A 19,599-nucleotide genomic window follows, 5' to 3' on the forward strand; every position below is an offset into this window, starting at 1 on the left:
TGAATTCCAAAAATAAGTGTAAGAGTAGTGGTAATAAGTTGGTGAGTGGCGCGTATACAGTACTGGTGGTAGTGGACGAACGCATCAACAGTCAAAAAAAGGGACAAAAACATTGAAAAAAGGGACAAAAACATTGAAAAAAAGGGACAAAAAAACCAGACATAAAACATTGAAAAAAGGGACAAAAAAACCAGACATAAAACATTGAAAAATGTGTCAAAAATGTCTGTTAATTTTCTATTTTGACCTGAGAGGACAACAAGTGCATGGTTGGCGTGAAGAAAACGCAAGGGAACGCAAGGGTTAAATTAATACATGAGTAATAATTAAATCTAATTAAATATTAATCAAATTATATATTATAAAACATTATGATATAATTTATAATAGAACAGTCACAGGGAAAATTTTTTATACGTTTAATACTTTAACTACATTTTCCTCATGATCTGAAAACGTCCTCCCCCGCTGTGTCACCACCAGGGGGCAGACGTCTCGCTATGTGACGGTATGTGACGGTATGACGCTGACAGAGAAGAAGGAGAAGTTACGGAAGTACGGCTTCCAAACAGATTCCCGTTGGAAGAGTAAAATACAGTAGATCGCCTTTTTTTTCCAGTTATATCAAATTAAATCTTGGACTAACCATTTCTCAATAAGACGATGGGCACTAGAGATGACGAATATGATTATTTGTTCAAAGGTAAAACAAAGTTTTTTTCCTTTTTCTCCTTATTGTTGCAGCTCTCCAGTCCTGCACAGGCCAGCTGATGCTAACGTTAGCCACCGTTAGCCACCGTCCACCTTTTGTGCTCCCGGTTGTTTTTCACCGAGCTTTCGGAGAAATGTCAGCACGTTAAATGAGTTCACATGACTTAAAACGACCCTTCGCTAAACAGTGGAAGTAGAATCAGCAGTTGGTTCGTCACGTTACGGTAGTTATCGTGAAACGACAGGGCGTCTTGAACGTTAGCAGTTAGCAGATGTTAGCTTCACGTCGGACACACCTAACTAACGTTAACCGTTATCACGTTATCTCCATGGGATCCAACCAGCCGAGCGAACGGGACTATTTACAACATATGCACACACACGTTTACTTATTATGTTATAGGGTATCGTGCGGCTAAGTGTTAGCATGTATTTATTAACTGTATTAAAGCTTGGTTTGACAAACAATAAGAATTAGAATCAGCTTTAATGGCCAACTAAGTGTGAACGCATGATAACGTTACAGGCAATTTGACTCCGGCTTTTTCTTGCTCTCAAAGTACACAGGCTAAAACAAGGACTACAAAGCTGAACTATGTACAGATAAAAGTTTGAAAAAAGTGTATATATACATACACATAGTAAAGAAACGGCTCAATGGAGGATTGTAAATAGTAAGAGAAGTGCAGATGCTGGAATAAATCAGGTATATTAATACACCAGGTTGCTTATATCTGAGGTAGGGTTGCACGATACTGACAAAATGTGATATTGCGATATCGATTATGAATATTGCGATATCGATATTAATTTCGATATTTTTAAACATATGTAAAATTACAAAAGTTACGGGAAAACGCATCAAAATAGATTCATAACAAATTCAACAAGTTTTCTTACAACACAAGATTTATTTCAACTGACGGTCATATTGGACTGGTCCAACATGAATAAATAAATAAATAAAGATCATGTTTTACTGGTTGGACAGTATAAAATATATAAAGAGAACAGGACACAACTTTTCTTTCTCTTCTCTGATTCGTTCCGTTTTGTTGTCTATCTATTTCTTCACTTACTGTCACTCTCTCGAAATATGCACACGTCACATGGTATGCTGACGTGCACTAACGTGCAAACGGCATGATAACGGGCCAATGAAACATGATCATTACAGCGTTTCAAGCGGGCTCTAAATCAAACATTAAGCCACACAGCCAACGGACGGACGCAGCGCTCCACAAAATAAATAAAAATATTCCATACTTATTGCGACACTTTCGATATATTGCGATAACGATATTGAATCGATATATATCTTGCACACCATATGATAGTCTACAGTGTATGTTTGACAGATATTGACATGTTTAAATTATGTGTTAAACAATATATCATTGAATTAAAAGGTGGATGTTTAGTGTTACAGGGTTATTGAGCAGGGATTGGTAAATGCCTGTCAGAGTAAACACACTGGTATCCATTTCCATTTCAGTACAGGTTGGTGTTGGATTTAACCTTTTGGGTTTGCGGATTAACATGATTATCATCAAGATATTAGCACATTTTTTTAATTAAAGTTGGGTAGTAAAAAAGGGTTTTCGTAAATGCTTGTCAATCAGAATGAGATTGATTGCCAAAGTAAGTTTCCACTTCGGTGCGTTTGATGCACGCAATAAACATATGGAAAGCGGATAGACCATAGAGCAATGTACTGCAGCAGTCAGGGACGTAAAGAACAGAAATATTGCAATCAAAATATGTGGAAGACACTATAAGAAATATGTACAATAAAACTTTTAGAAAGAATAGAAGGCTGTATGGTTTTTGTGCCAAAAGAACGTGTAATCTATCTACATGTCAGTGTAGGTTGGTGTTAGATGTAACGTTTGGGTTTGCGGAATAACATAATCATCATGAAGATATTAGTGAAGTATTAACGTTTTATTAATCAAATTATCGTGGTACAAAGTCTACTCGTTCTATAAATTATCTACAGCTTCATGTTTTTCTTTCATGTTACAGGTTTTGCATCTTGTGTATGATGATTAGGATTACTTTAGCACCACATACTGCAGTGTTTCCCACACATAGAATCATTTGTGGCGGTGCGCCACAGAATCAACACCAGCCGCCACATATTGCGTTTCGTTATTCATTTTTTTATTAACGCTATTTAAAATACGCAGCATATTCGTTCAGCTGAATTTCCTTTCCCTGCTCTCCCTCCGTCTCTCTGTCACTCACGCGTCTCTCTCTCTCTCTCTCTCTCTCTCTCTCTCTCTCACACACTCACACACACACACACAGCCCCTCCCCTCCGTGCACACCGCGTCCACCACAAATTGCTTTCTAATCTGTGGGAAACATTGTACTAAAACTGTGACATTTCTACATGTACTGATATGCAGAATACTAAATACCTACGCTCCTCTATATTACTAAATATAGCCTATATTTCCTTTTTTAAAGACAATTTTTTGGGGCTTTTCCCTTTATTTGATAGTGACAGTGGATAGACAGGAAAGGGGGAGAGATAGAGAGGGGATGACACGCAGCAAAGAGCCGCAGGTCGAATTCAAACCCGAGCCGCTGCAAAGGATTCAACCTAGATGGGGCGCGCGCTCTTACTGGGTGAGCTAGAGGCCGCCCCATAGCCTACATTTCCAAAGACATGTAGGTTAGATATTAATGTGGGTGTGAATATTTGCTTGATTTGTCATAAACAACATTCGCAAAACACACCTGTTCAAATATTGACACTTGACCACCTGTCCAGGCTGTGTACAGGATTATAGATGGATGCATACTGGTTGGAATTAAATAAAAATAAAAGATTAGTATATTCCTAAACATATACAGGGTCAAGGGTTTCAGGATATTCTGCAATTAACAAGGCATGACAGGGCAATAGTGAAATTGATGAGATGAGAAAGTAATAATAGACAAGGGCACTAAGTATAAAAAGTATAAACGTACAGAAAAAGTAGAATGCGTACATGCTTTCAGCTTGAGTACCAATATGGCATGAAACAGTAAGTAGGTAAAATTGTGGAATAAGTTGTAATTGCTAATCGTTATTTTTATTATCGATTAATCTGGCTATTTCTTTCTCAATTAATCACAGTGTTTCCTTTAGGAGTTTTTTTAGCAAAGGGGGCTGGTCCCCCCCCCCCCATCCCCACGCCCCGCTGCCAAATGTTTTACGTATGAAACAGATCTGACACTTCGCTGCAACACAAACAAATATATTTATTCACCTCTATTCACACACAATGAAGCATATTTTCATCTTTGATTGAACTGTATTTTCTGAGGAACTATAGGGCACTTAACATCTACAACAGGTCTACAAAATGAATTTTACAAGAAATTCTTCATAGGGAAACCAAAACCCAAATGACTACATCTATGGACTATTTCTAATTTATATTATATTACACTGACTCACTTACCGTTTTAATGTTTCCACCTGTTTGATATCAGGACGATGAGCTGACAGAACTGACAATTAGAACGGACCCACCGCGGTGACGTTTTTGGTGGAGCCGTTCGTTTAATAGTCGACTCGGAAGAAAGTGTAGCGAACGTTTTGACAATAAACTACATCAACACATTAACGGGCCCTTTAACCTCTGAATAGTTCTACTTGTTGTTAAATTGCAATGTGAGCGGCAGGATAATTTAAAAGTCAACCGCGAGTCCGTGACTACATTGTGCGTCTGCCCTATTTCTGATACCGTGGCGGCACAAATTTTGCCATGGCGGGCCGCCACTACAAAATCAACAGAGAGGAAACAATCAAGTACTCATTTAGTCAATGAAATGTAAAAAAACAAATCAACATTGTTTACAACATTTTAAAGCTCAAAGTGACATCTTGAGTAACTTGTTTTGTCCGACCAACAGTTTAAACCCAAAGATATTCAGCGTAGTGTCTCATAGGACGAAGAAAAACAGCAGATCCTCACAAATGAGAAGCAGGAGGACCCAAAGAGTGTTTGGCAGTTTAACTTGAAAACAACTTTAAACAGTTTCATGAAGTAGGGCTGCCCCCTCTTAGTCGATTAGTCGACTAATCGGTTGTTTTGGTCTTGGTCAACTAAGATTTCTTTAGTCGATTAGTCATGTTTTATGCTTTTTTCATGCTGAATGACTTATTTCCAAGAAACGTACGAGCACATCTCTGGTAAACACAAGAATTAAAGTGGTGCTTTTGCATGACTCTTTGCGGAGAAACTCAGATTTACAGATCTGTCGATTAAATCAACTAATCGATTAGTCGATACAATTGAATGAGTGTTAGTCGACTAAGAATTTCTTCAATCGAGCACAGCCCTATCATGAAGTGAGATCAATGCTAACAGGTATCATTTGTATGAAATCTCTTAAAGCGGCCATTTAAATGTAAGTAAAAACTCAGGAGCAATGTTCACACAGGAAGTTGATCGGTTGTACATTTTCTAACACGTAACGTGTTTTTCTTATCGGTTGCATTAACATTATGGCTGGGCGATATGGAGAAAATCAGATATCACCATATTCTTGACTAAAAACATTGATATCGATATTGCAACGATATTGTAGGGTTGACAAGTGGTGCTACCACAAAATAGTTTTTACAATGAGATTTTAGATAATCAGCAACAATGTGGTAAACAGTGTCAAGAGAAATTATAGAAGAAAAAATATATTTTTTTCCAGTTATATACTGACTATGTACATGCATGCACAAAAATAGTGTGATGTTAAAACAAATCTGTAATTCTTCAAATAATATTGCCTCAAAATGTTTCACAACAGATTTTCTGAGAACATTGAGTTAGTATGTGCTTGTTATTACTAATTTAGACAACGTAATTGTATATCACGATATGATTCCATTGAAAGACAATAAATTATCATATTGAATTATTGCTCAGCCCTAATTAACATGTGTTCCCCGTGTCTCAGTGGTCCTTATTGGTGACTCCGGTGTGGGGAAGAGTAACCTGCTGTCCCGTTTCACCCGCAATGAGTTCAACCTGGAGAGCAAGAGCACCATCGGAGTGGAGTTTGCCACGCGCAGCATCCAGGTGGACGGCAAGACGGTGAAGGCCCAGATCTGGGATACAGCTGGCCAGGAGCGCTACCGGGCCATCACATCAGCGTGAGTAGAGAGGAGGACGTCTAACTTAATAATTGAACAATGGCTGTAACCATATTATTTCAAACCTCTAATGTTGACTGTTGATTTGTGTCTATCCTACAGTCTACTTTATTCCCTTATGATGCCCATATTTAACGCTGTCTTTTTTTAAACTTTATCCTTGCACTGCTATATAGTTTTTTATATTACTATGTCTACATTATTCTCTTATATTGTCCATATTTAATGCTGGTCTCTAGACTTTATCCTTGCACTATTGGACTTATTTTCACTACCACCATGACACCCCCTCTCATAGAGCACCTTACCTGCCCTGTCACTGCAAGCGTCTCATGCTTATACATCCCTCAGTACATTCATGTGGATTTTTTATTCAGTGTCTTTTCTTTTATTGCCCATATTATTCAGGGTTTCCCGCAGCACTTTGCAGTTAAGGCGGCCGCCTAAGCAACACACGCCTGCCGCCTTAACTACGTCGTCAAAAAAAAGTGAATGATCTAAATCTAACGAAGCAGAAACGCTTAATGTCAGATAACGTCCATAGTAATTGGACTTTGGGTTAGATTTTTTAGATTTTTTTGTTTTCAGTGGTTATGAGGAGCAATATAAGAGAGAAAGTTGATGATCACTGATCGTTGTTTAGGTACATTAAACCACGTTAAGCTTTTTCACGTTAGGACTTATAAAGCCCATGAGAACCGTGGAGAGTCAACCCACAGCCGCTCCAGACGCTTAAAGCAGCCATATTATGCTCATTTTCAGGTTCATAATTGTATTTTAAGGTTGTACCAGAATAGGTTTACATGGTTTAATTTACTAAAAATTAATAACAAAAAACACCATATTTTTGTTGTACTGCACTGCTCTCTCTCACTGCTGCAGATCCTCTTTTCAGCTGGTCTCTGTTTTAGCTACAGAGTGAGACCTCTTTTCTTCTTCTTCTGTACTATCTTTGATTGCACCCGCACATGCCCAGTAGCTCAGATGTAGATCATGTCAGCTAGCTAGCTCCATAGACAGTAAAAGAAAGGCTGTTTCTACAACTTTGGTCAGTTACAAGGCAGGATTAGCTGGGAGACTTCTAAATGAGGGCGCACATGGAAGTAGTTCTTTTGTAGATTATGGTGAACTTGTGTGTGTTGTAGCAGTGCTTTGCTATTGAGAACGAGGTAGCATGCTAGCGTTAGGATGCTAGCGTTAGCATTAGCGTTAGCATGCTAACGCTACGAGCTAATGGTTGCGGTTAGCCTGCTCGTTTCGGCTTGTGACGTCACAAGCCGTGCCGATTTTGAACAGCTCACCCAGAGACTGAAGGCAGGACACATTCAGAAACCGTATCTCACTCTAAACAGCATGGATGGATTTTTTTCAAAGTTTGTATGTGTGTGTGGAAGCACCAGAGACACAACATAACACCCCAAATCCCAGAAAAAGTGCTTTTTTCATAATATGGGCACTTTAATGTCAGATAGCGTCCATAATAATTGGATAATTTGGGTTTGATTCTGGGTTTGATTTTTTTTTTGACAGTTTTCAGTGGTTATGTGGCGCAATATGTCGTTTATTCACATTTAAAGGGATAAATTGCCATTTCACCGCCGCGTACTTCGTTGTTTGTGGGAGTTTGTCAACAAATGTGTGGCAGCTGGGGCATGCCCGGGCAGAGATGGGGTGAGTGGACTTACCGGAGCGTTGGATATGGCAGGCAGAGAGCATTTATATATATGTATCTCTGTCCTGTTCTTCACATCAGTGAGGCTTTCTTCTCTTGTTTCAACGAAGTGAATACATGACGAAGTGACTGGAACTATCCATCACCTCTCACGGTGGATTCTCAACGCCCCGGCTATTGCCCGGTCTTTGAGACACAGCTGTTGTCTGTTTTTTTTTCATCATTACACGCTATTACAGTCAGATAGCGTAGTTAAACACTACACACAGTGAAATTACGTGTCCTGTTTTTATTTCACACATACTAATACTAATACTTTGTAATATACAAACTCTGGGTCGACTGATAGTGTTTTTTCAGGGAAGATACCGATACCGATTATTAGTAGTTAATGAAACCGACAGCTGGTTATTTGGAACAGATATGCATTTGCAGTAAAAATGCAAATCTTGTGGTCAAAATTAACATTTTGAATGTTACAAACTCCAACACAAAGGTTTGTTTAAACGCTTTAAGCAATTATTCAATAAAACTGAAACTTTAACCCTCCTGAGGTCTAGGGGCATTTTTAGATTTCTTGAATTCTCCTTTTAAGAGTTTTTGCAATAACCTATAACCATGTGTTTCATATCAAAATGTTCAGAATAAACTCAGCTTTCTGTAATGTGACGCCCAACATTGTTCCAGAGCAACGTGGTATATAAGATATATGATAATTTCGCCCTAAAGCGCAAATATTTCTCAAATCACCTCTTGAAAACATACCTACACTCAATTGTTTTGGTGCTTGAAATGAGTTTACAAAAGTCTTGGGTTCACAAAAAGGAGCGTAATATATGAATAAATTAGTAAATGTCTAAAATGAAATTGTTATATTGCTTGTCAAACATCGCTTGGACTCGCCGGTGCGTCTTTTGTCCTCAGAGGGTTAAACATAATACACAGTCAACAAAATGGATAAATTTAAAACAAAAATAGCTTCCTGAAGTTTTAACATGCTACCAGTTTGTTTTGCAAGTGTTGCACACTGCTTACAGAGCTGTAGTGGAGCCAAAGTAGCGCACCTTTTAATTAATTAACTTTATCGGTTATCTGTAAAATGAAACACAGATACAGATATTCCGCAAATACGCCAAATATCGGCCCCGGTAATCGGCCAGGCCGATAATTGGTCGATAATACAAACATGCCAGCCAGAATACACTGTCCAATTCACACAATTGTGATATACATATCATACTTCATAGGATGGCTTTTATGACTTATTCCAGAATTGTTACTAAGCATCAGATCCATTTAAACACCCTCCTCTGTGTTGATACTATAGGGCTGGGTTAAAATAATCAATTCTCAAATTCAAATTGATCTTCGTTTGAGTGATCTAATATCGATTGATAAATTCCAGAAATCAGTCTTTTATTATATATGCCTTTTCACCATTGATTGGTGAGTTGACCCCCTTTACATAATGTAAACATTAACCTGGTGCATTATAAAAACTATTTGAGGGTTGCTTATTTCTTGATCAAATCGACAGCAGAAGTTCTCTGACAATCTGGTTTATTTCCAAGCAGAGTTGGTATTGTAACTGAAATGTCCCTAACCTAATTGATATTGAATCGAAAATGTTATCGAATCGGCACCTTGTGAATCAGAATCAATTTGAGAAATGATTGGCGATACCCAACTCTAGTTGATGCCTTTTCATTTTCTAGTCCAGTTTAAATTTTCTCCACAATGTACAGATTATGACTTCCTGCTGAGGTTGTGCGTGGCCCCAGCAGGCCTGTGTTTCCTATGCAAATCATAAAGGTGGTGGTGACGTCAAGGCACACACAACGTCCACCTCACGTCATTTACTGCACTTTCACACTAAACACGCCGCAGAAATATGAAGCTGTTATACAGTGGTGCTCATAAGTTTATGAACCCATGCTAAAGTTGAATAAAGAGGAATAAAAAAATCATCTTTTGGAAATTGATCTTAATGCCTTAATTAATAAAATGAGGAACCTTTAAGGACACCAATTTTCTTTGTGAATGAATAATGTATCGTAAATAAATAAATGTTCTTCCTTAAAATACAGGGGGCATAAGTCAGTACACCCCTATGTTAAATTCCCATAGAGGCAGGCAGATTTTTATTTTTAAAGGCCAGTTATTTCATGGATCCAGGATACTATGCATCCTGATAAAGTTCCCTTGGCCTTTGGAATTAAAATAGCCCCACATCATCACATACCCTTCACCATACCCCCACATCATCACATACCCTTCACCATACCCCCACATCATCACATACCCTTCACCATACCCCCACATCATCACATACCCTTCATCATACCCCCACATCATCACATACCCTTCACCATACCCCCACATCATCACATACCCTTCACCATACCTAGAGATTAGCATGGGGTACTTTCTATAAAATCATCTCTCAATGCAAATCAAACCAGCTATTAGGCTAACTGAAATAAAACCATGCCAATCTCAAATCCACCCTCGATATTCCAGAGATTTGACGTTGTGTGCATGTGTCTGTGCTGCAGGTACTACCGCGGGGCGGTGGGGGCTCTCCTGGTCTACGACATTGCCAAGCATCTAACTTATGAGAACGTGGAGCGCTGGCTGAAGGAGCTGAGAGATCACGCCGACAGCAACATCGTCATCATGCTGGTGGGCAACAAGAGCGACCTGCGTCACCTCCGAGCTGTTCCCACCGACGAGGCGCGGGCTTTTGCTGGTGAGACCATTGTCTTATATTTATACAATGAAACAACCTTTTTTTTTTTTTTTTTTTGGCATTTTTAGGCCTTTATTGACAGGACAGCTGAAGAAATGAAAGGAGAGAGAGGGGGGAATGACATGCAGCAAAGGGCCGCGGGTCGGAGTCGAACCGACAGCCGCTGCGTCAAGGAGTAAACCTCTGTATATGGGCGCGCTCTACCAACTGAGCTATCTGGGCGCCCGAAACAACCTTTTTAAACGTGTGTTGTCTTCCCGTCGACCTCCGGGGACAAAATAGAAGAAAAAAAATGTTGCCGCTTTTTTACAACATTTTTTTGGTGGTCAATGAACCTAATTTAAATGACACTTAATTTTTGAGTTTGAAAAAAAGCAGATACGAATTCTTTTGGCTAATAGTTAAGATCAGAGGATGTTGAGTGAATCACAGAATGGTTTATGTCAAAGTTTAAGCCTGAGTTTTAAAACCATTTAAAAATGTTTCTCAAATGCTATAAAAATTGAATAAAACAACCAAAATCCAATAGAATCATTCATTTTACCTGCGAAGAATGTTGCATGGTTTCCATACAACGTAAATGCATGCACCAAGTATTTTGGGGCAGTTTGGTTGTAAGAAACCCATATTTCTGATATGAAAAAACTTTGGGTCAACCCTTGTGTTGTCAACCGTGCAACTTGTTGTTCTCCTGCGTAGGAATTGCAAATTTACCCTTTTTTAGACACTTTTTTTTAGGCTTCTGACGTTTCTTTCTGCGTTTATTTTCACTACCACTGGATTCACCACTAACAAATTATTACCGCTAGTTTTACACTTTTATTTGGAATTCATGGTCAACAAACCTCATTTATAAGAAGTTATAGCCGACATAATTTTTAAGTTAAAAAAAGCTGAAATTATGAATTATTTCGACATAGTAAAGATTGAGCAGAAAATCACAGACTGTCAAAGTTAAGTTACTGTTTTTATGTTTTTGCAAAAGCTAGAAAATGTATTAAAACATCAAAAATTCAATGAAAGTAGTGAACTGATCCAAAAAACACAAAATATGCCACAAAATCTGAACTAAAAATACAATACAATCAAAAGGTTTCAATCTAAACCCATCTAAAGAAGAGCTTCACCATCCAAAACGATAACTTAATGAGACAAACGCATCAAGATTGTCAGATACCACAAGACATCGGCCGGAAAAGACAGCACCCAGTTACAGTTTCACAAGGAGAGACTTTGTTTCTGACTCTCTGAGCTCTGGTGTTGATCAGCAACGTCAGCTGAAGTGATGTTAGACCAGACGCTGGTACAACCTCCTCTACTGTTCAGCAGCCTGGCAGGATTTTATAGATGAACTATGACCGGGACGCACACTTTTATGCCTTTTACTGAATTGTAAATGTAATTTAACATCTCATTTTACAGGTAAAAAGTTATAGGGCCCTATTTTTAACGAGTGCACGGCGTGAAGCGCATGGCACAGGTGTGTTTAGGGCGTGTCCAAATCCACTTTAGCTAGTTTGACGGCGGAAAAAAGGGTCCGTGCGCCCGGCGCATGGTTCAAAAATGTTGTACTTAGTGTCTTCATTAATCAGAGGTGTGTTTTGGGCGTAACATGCAACAAACCAATCAGAGATCATCTCCCATTCCCTTTAAAAGCCAGGCACGTTTGGACCTTGGAGCATTGCTATTATGATGGAGGATTTGGACCCTAATATTTTTATTTTTAATCTTCTGCATGTGTGTGTGCTGCTGTGTGTCCCTGTGTGTGTAACAAGCATAGTGTGCGTGTGCTCTGCACGAGCCTAGGAGCATTTTACTAATGTTAAAATAACAATGGTATGCTGCGTTATTGACTTTAGACCAGGTTTTTGTTGGTCAATGGCGCGATCACTTTCCGCTGCCTCAAGATAGCAATACGCCCAGAATTCACCTGAACACACCTCCCTGTAAGACCAGCACGCCCAGAATGCACCTGAACACACCTCCCTGTAAGACCAGCACCCCCATGGGTGCACAGATTGGCGCAGGTGCATTTGCTATTTAAACGACGCGGGCGCTGGATGGGAAATTGACAACTGCGTCGGGCTTTGTGCTGCGCCGGGTGCAAGATAGGGCCCATAGCCGGTTGGATTGGTTAGGTTTAGGCATGAGGAGTGAGATTGGTTAGCCAATCAGAGGCAGAGTAAGGAGGGACAGGCCTTTCGCTATCCCAGGAAACACAAATTCGCACCAGGCGCACTTTTCTCGGCTAAATTGAACTGTAATGACCGCTAGACTAGGGCTGCACGATATGAGGAAAATATGTGATATGCAATAACGTTGAATATCACAATAACGATATTATTTGCAATAAATAAACCGAAATTAAAGTGCACCCAGTTCTGCATTTCTGCTGCTGTCAGTATTCTGCTAAAATACAACAAACTGCTTGTTGAATATAAAATAAATGAAAGGAAATCATTTCCCAAACATTTTTTTTTATTGAACATTGACTTGAATATAAAAGGCACCAATACAAAAAAAAAAAAAGACAGTTACATTTTAAAGTGCAGTTTTCTGAGATTGTTTCTTCAACCAACATAAAAGTGTCTTTCGTGATATGTTTCAGCCTTTCGGGATATTATTATGACGCAGTTGATATTGCGATTGCCGATTTTAAAAAAACGATATATTGTGCAGCCCTACGCTAAACGCGAAGCTGGGGAGAGTTTTGGTGGGCGGGGGGGAGAGATTTTCACCGCTAATGATTAGTTAATTAGATTAGATTATACTGTGTAACTTTTGATTTGATGTAATGTTTTTTCTTGGGCTATATACGAGTAACACAGAAATAATGTTAGGACGATGGCTGGTACAAGTTTCACATCCACATGCTTGTGTTCTGACGGGTCATACCGGTCTGCTCTCTGTGGAATGGGACATATCTGACATGTGGTTATGACGCTGCTTTACTTTGGCCTGCAGAGAAGAATGGTTTATCTTTCCTGGAGACATCGGCTCTGGACTCCACCAACGTTGAGACGGCCTTCCAGACCATTCTGACAGGTTGGTACTGTGTTTTTGTCTTAGGCCTCCTGCACACTGCCTGCGTGGCGTGAGCGTGGCATGAGCGTGGCGTTTCTGTTGCGTGTCAGCTGCGTGGATTTTTCCACGATGTCTTTGCAAACCAGAAACATGTCTGACGCGGCGCTGCTGCTGCTAGCCTTGTCTGTACACATGGATGTTTCCCATTGATCAAATGAAATAATAGCGTGTTCTTCAACTTTACGTCGGCAGTATTGACGGCAAAATAGGCTACAGAATATTTCATTCTGTATTGACAGGTGCAACAACAACAAGTATTTTTTAAATGACATTTATATCTGCATTTATGTCAAAACCTAGAGACTTTCAAACATCACCATGTCATTTATTAATATGTATTTGTGTCTAAATGACATAAACATCTTTTCCTATTCTATTTTGCCTGGAAACGCTTCCAACACGCTTGCGTGTGGCGAAAGAAATAGGCATTGGTTCTATTTCTAGCATGCACGCATTTTTGGCTCAAGCCTTGCCTGAGACGTGCGTGTCACGCAGGCAGTGTGTAAGCTCTAACCCTGTTAACATGGGAGCCGAAATAAAAATGGACACGCCACGCAGCTGACACGCTCACACCACGCAGCCAATGTGCAGGAGGCCTTATGCATCTGCTACATGCCTGCCTCAGTCCGCTCTCATGTCATTCATCCACCAAGCCAAGAGACTTTACATTTAATCAGGAAATGACAAACGGCGTCCTTGTTATGAGGGTGAGTACACAGAGAGAGAGAGAGGGAGAGAGAGGGAGGGAAGTCAGGTGTTGAGTGAACTGCTGCTGGGCAGAGATACAAACCGAGCAGAAGCACACGGCTCCACCGGATCTACTTTATTACATAATGTCTGAATGGCTTATCTTTTCCGAGTGGCAAACCTTTTGTTATCACAAGTGTGTGTGTGTGGGGGGGGGGGGTCTGTGCTGTTGGTCCTGCTGGTGTCTGTGAACAGTCTGTATGAAAGTCTTGTCATTTGTTGTGTAACAGAATGAACGACTGGATCAACGAATAAGGGTATCGCTTGATATCAAAGCTAATATAGAGTCAACTTGGTGGCATTTAAAGGATACGGCTGGTATTATGCTGTATCCTATTGTCTTTAAATCCCTTAAAAAAAAACTATTTAATTAGAGCTGCACAGATTAATCTTAGTTGTCAACTATTAAATGAATATGAAAGATATGAGAAATACGTTCTTGGAAAAAAACAATTAAATAATTCAGCATAGGGCTGGGTATCGCCAATGATTGCCCAAATGGATTTGATTCCAATTTGATTTAATATCAATTAGGTTAGGGTCATTTCAGTTACAATACCAACTTTGCTTCAATATAACGAGATTCCGAGAAAAAAAAGGGGGTCAATTCACCACGTCTATGGTGAAAAGACATTAAAAAGATCGATTTTGGTGATTTTATCAATCAATATCAGATTAATTTTTTTACCCAGCCCTCATTCAGCACGAAAGCAGAGTGTGTGTTGTGGCAGATTGTAAACCAGACAGGGAGAGGGGTAAACAGGCTGTAACTCTAAATGACACTGTTACTCTCCCCCGCCCCCCAGAGATCTACCGTATCGTCTCCCAGAAGCAGATGTCGGAGCGTCAGGAGAGTGACATGTCCCCCAGCAACAACGTGGTCAACATCCAGGTGCAGCCCACTGAGAACAAACCAAAGATGCAGTGCTGTCAGAACATCTAGCCCAGCCACGGATCTGCTGCTACCCCCTCCCCCTTTGCCCCCCGCCCTCGCCTGCCCTCCCCTCCCTCCCTCCCTCCCTCCCTCCCTCCCTCCCTCTCTCCCTCCGGCTCACAACTCCTCCAAGCCCCGCCCCTCAGAAAATAGACTGCCTCAGTGTACTGTGTGGTGCGGGAGGGACGAGCCACAGCGTCGAGGCTGTGACCCGAACCCTGCACCTATCTGTACCTGCCGCCCCCCCCCCCCCCCAACCCCCTCTTCCTCTCCCTCACTCCTAACCCCCGCCCCAGGTAAATATCCCCCAGTGTAAGAAGTCACCGCGTGGGGTGACCCCCCAAGCAGAGCCCCTCTGTCGCTAGGCGACTGCAGGACAGCAGGCAGCAGGCATTTCATATCACTTTAGATTTCATTACTGTAGATGCGCTGACATGTCACACAAATGTCTTAATATATGAATGTGATTTGTTTTCTTCATACTTTTGTGCTCCTGTTGATTTCTCCACATTGTTTTCATGATCTTTCTCTGTCTTGTATCATATCTATAACTAGGTATAAATAAATTTAAAGCACATCAAAGTTGCTCTGAAGTGTATTCCCATATACAAGCTTCTCCCCCCTCCCCCCCTCCTCTTTAGTGCAATGTACTGTTTTTTTTGGATGTATCGAGCACAGTGTAGACGCGTGCTCCGGTAGTGTCATACCATTTGATCTGATTGCTGTGAATATGATGCTATTGAAACCGTTTTTTTTGTTGCATTTGCCAAGCTTCAGTTTTAGCGCAGTGGACAGAGCGAGTGAGCTTGCATGTAGCGCGTTGTTGTCACCGCGTTTACAGCGGGTGGCACGGTCGGGCCAGCTTCGCATGTCTTTAAAAAGATGGCACTCTGCTGTGCTGCATGTTTTATCAGGCGAAAGACTCAATCTGGACTTGTTTGTGTGGAACACTATCATTGCCTGGAGGGTGTGGAAATTTGGGCTGTCGCCGTGGAAGCTGAACACAACTCCTGTACATTCAGATTTTCATGTTGTCCTACTTTAAGTCTCGGTGTAGCTTCATACAGAGATTGTCATGCTTATACTGAAGGATTTTCCGATCGAAGACACGTTAGTCCATCGGGCTTTCCTGCTCCATTAGGGAAAACAGAATGCATTAACTTTTGACTACAACTATGCAGAAAACTAGCACATGGCTGTTTGGATGTTTTGTTTCTTAGTGCACTTCTATAGCAAATGAAGGAATTAAAAAAAAAAAGAAAACTGCAGAAGTCTGAGTAACTGATATAGTATTCTCGTATTCTTATGATACTCAACAATATAATCAAAACAAATCTGTCGTTGGGCAAATTATGCTTTGCATGTAACCACGGAATTGTAGCTAGGACGCAACCTGAGAAAGTAGGAAATGTCCTTCACCATCGGGGTTGATTTCATGAGCGTGAAGTTGTCACCAATCTTGCACTGAACCTTAATCGATAAACATTTCTTGTCTAGGATTAGATTTTTACTGCACATGGAGAATCTGGACCTCTTTTTTTTTTTGTCGGATGTACCGCGTTTTTTTAAAGACGATGCCACTTTTCAAAAACCAAAATATGTTCAGCCACTGCGGAACGTAAAGTCTCAAAAGTCTTTCCTCGAATCCTTGTTAACAGGCTGAAAATGTTTGATGAAGGACACGACGAGGAATCAAGGAAACACTTTTCGGGAGTTGAGCTCCATTCTTGCCAACGTCTGATCACAGTGCCTCCTTCACCTGTCTCATTCACCTGCTAACAACTCGCCCTCATACCCACCTCCTCCTCAACCAACACCGTTGCTCCATCTGTCCCTCGAGGGGACAGACAGCTGTGTTGTCCCCGTCACATTAAGCCTACGTACACCGAGCTGCCTCTGACTTCAACACAATGCATGGCTTTCTGTTACGACTGCAACTCCGTGTCGTATCGCCTTATGTAGCTAACATTGTCATTAACTGTGCATGAAATCTGCTGAGGGTTAGGCTTGGCTAGCTAAGACGACATGCTAACGAGCTAAGTGTTGTGTCCAGTGTGTGAGCGGACAGATGCCTCGCTAAACAACCTACTTTACTAAAAACTCCAGAGTGTGTGTTCTGTTGAATTTCCAGGTTATAGCCGTGTCAGTGTATGGTGGTGTTAGCAGACGTATACAATGCCTGAACTTGGTGTGTGTGTGTGTGTGTGTGTGTTTAGAGGCAGAGGGTAGATGGGTAGCTCTGGAGTGTGTGTGTGAGCCTGGCTGGCAGTGCCAATGGCGTTTCTTGGGAACAGACGGCGCCGCCAGCCGGGCCTCGCCAGACTCACTTAGCTGGCAATCTGTGGACAAAGTGATTTCTTTCTTCCGAAAATATGATTTCCGAATCCTGTTTCATGTACCTCCATTGTTCTGTTTTTTTTTTTTTTTTAAGAATTGTGATTTGATTTCTTTTTGTTCTTTTTTTTTTTTTTACTATATTGAATTCTATAACTGACTGTAATTCCAGTATAAACGTGTTAAGAGTGAAATGATGTCATTTCAATGGATTTGAAAGGTTGAATGTGAGAGGGGGGTCAAAATGAATGGTTTTATGTTTTGTACAGATTGATAAATTGTACAATTGTGTCTATATCTTAAGTTATCAGTTCATCTTAATAAAGCGCACCAGTCATAAACCTTTATATGATCTTGTATTTTACTTGTGATATTCTTACGTCATCTAACTAAAAGGGAGAGTTCAGATGTTTTGAAGTGTGGTTGTATGAGCTACTTCTCCATAGTCAACGTTACGGTAGTCTATATCGACGAAGTTTCATATCCGGGATTGTTCGAATGCCGCCGGATATTCTGCCAGATGTCCCTCATTTCGTCCCGATGTCCGTCACCTTCCTCTTTCTTTGTGTTGGCGTTCTATCCTCTGGTGGATTTCTGAGGACTGTGGTTAACTGCTCCTCAGCTCTCTGCAGGGTAAATCCAGACAGCTAGCTAGACTATCTGTCCAATCTGAGTTTTCTGTTGCACGACTAAAACAACTTTGGAACGTACACATGTTCCACCAAAACAAGTTCCTTCCAGAGGCTATTTTGCAGAGGCACCGTGGCTACAAACGATGCTTAGCACCGCCCAAGACGATTGTGATTGGTTTAAGGAAATGCCAATAAACCAGAGCACGTTTTTCTCCCATCCTGGAATGCTGTGAACTAGCCAGACATTCCTCCTGTGGAGGAAGGCCTGGCAATGCAAGACTAGTGTGTTAGCTACAGTAGATGGCGGGCGGCGCGCCCCCAGTTTGGAAAAGCAGGCAGGAGTACCGACACGGAAGCTAAGCTAATGTCCTGCTCTGGCCGGGGGCAGCAGCTAAACACATTTTAGACACCTAAAAACATCTATATCTGTGTAATTGTACGCTATATTTAGAATATTTTCAGCGCTTTGCCTTGCTGTCAGACAGCCCTTTACGACGGGGAACTGAAGCCGTTATCTCTGCTCTCTTCAAAGCCACCAGACTCCTTTGACAAAAACTAACCCTTTTAAAACCCCAAAGATCCGAAAAATCCGACCTATCCCTTTAATGGTAACACTTCACTTAAAGGTGCCGTAGGTAGGATTGTGAAGATCCAGGATTTAGCCAAAAAATTTGAACATCGACAACTTCTCAGTCCCTCAACCCCCACAAGGGAGAATGAATGTGTGTGCATGAGCAGTGATTGACACACAGTTAGACACCCCCCCCCCCCGGCCCTGATTGGTGCATCTGAACAAATGCACATGCACAGTACCTATGTAATGACTACTAGCCAGTCAGAAGCAGAGTAGGACAGGGCCTGACAAGCAAGCTAGTGTGATCCAAAACAAAACCGCTTCAGCCAGTAACCATGGCTACGGCTCAGCGTACAACCTAGACTGGAGGAAGATGTTTTAGAGTGGTAAGTTATTTAAAAATAAAAAAATGTGTCTTTCATGCGTAGCGTTTTCATTCTGTCTCCTGGACAACTTTCTGAACTCTTCGGGCCTCCGCTCTAACTAGCTTGGTTTGAGGGCGCACCACGCTAGCAGCTAGTTGAGCATTATAACGTGTGTTCCAAAGTGACCACGTTTGTCTCTGAAGTAAAGGCTGGACTACAATAGAGCTGTTTGGAGAGGGCGTCTGGCTAGCGCACCTGGTAGAGCAGGCGCCCATATATAGAGGTTTACTCCTCGACGCAGCGGCCGCAGGTTTGACTCCGCCCTGTGGCCCTTTGCTGCATGTCATTCCCCCTCTCTCTCCCACTTCATGTCTTCGGCTGTCCTATATAAATAAAGGCCTAAAATGCCCCGAAAAATAATAATAATAAAAAAACATTTGTGTTTAGAACAGTTCATGAACAGTGTTTTCTGTGGGAGATGGAAACTCCCTTTGGGTTGGCTTTTCACTTTGTAAACCTATTACATGCACAAAAAAGATATTTATACAATAAATGAAAGGGAAGAAGCCAAAAAGCATAATATGAGCACTTTAATGTAAGTAATCAACTATGGAAGTTTACTGGTGATATCTACTGTATTAGTTATTT

At 40.9% G+C, this 19,599-nt stretch overlaps 1 protein-coding gene across 2 annotated transcripts; it reads left to right on the plus strand.

The window, feature by feature from the left end:
* The first annotated feature begins 515 nt into the window (after window positions 1–515).
* Window positions 516–17,727, plus strand: LOC116067298 (ras-related protein Rab-11A). 2 transcript variants are annotated; one of them, XM_035999693.1, is made up of 6 exons: window positions 516–703; window positions 5,665–5,860; window positions 10,088–10,281; window positions 13,246–13,326; window positions 14,919–15,104; window positions 15,147–17,727. In XM_035999693.1, exons 1-5 carry the CDS (start codon window positions 664–666, stop codon window positions 15,053–15,055), a joined length of 648 nt encoding a protein of 215 aa, XP_035855586.1. In that variant the 5' UTR covers window positions 516–663; the 3' UTR covers window positions 15,056–15,104; window positions 15,147–17,727. The 2 variants fall into 2 exon arrangements, with proteins under 2 accessions (XP_035855586.1, XP_031179574.1); XM_031323714.2 differs by having other exon boundaries at window positions 14,919–17,727.
* Window positions 17,728–19,599: the final 1,872 nt, after the last annotated feature.

Source organism: Sander lucioperca, chromosome 3 (genome assembly GCF_008315115.2).
Source record: "Sander lucioperca isolate FBNREF2018 chromosome 3, SLUC_FBN_1.2, whole genome shotgun sequence".
Lineage (NCBI taxonomy): Eukaryota > Metazoa > Chordata > Actinopteri > Perciformes > Percidae > Sander > Sander lucioperca.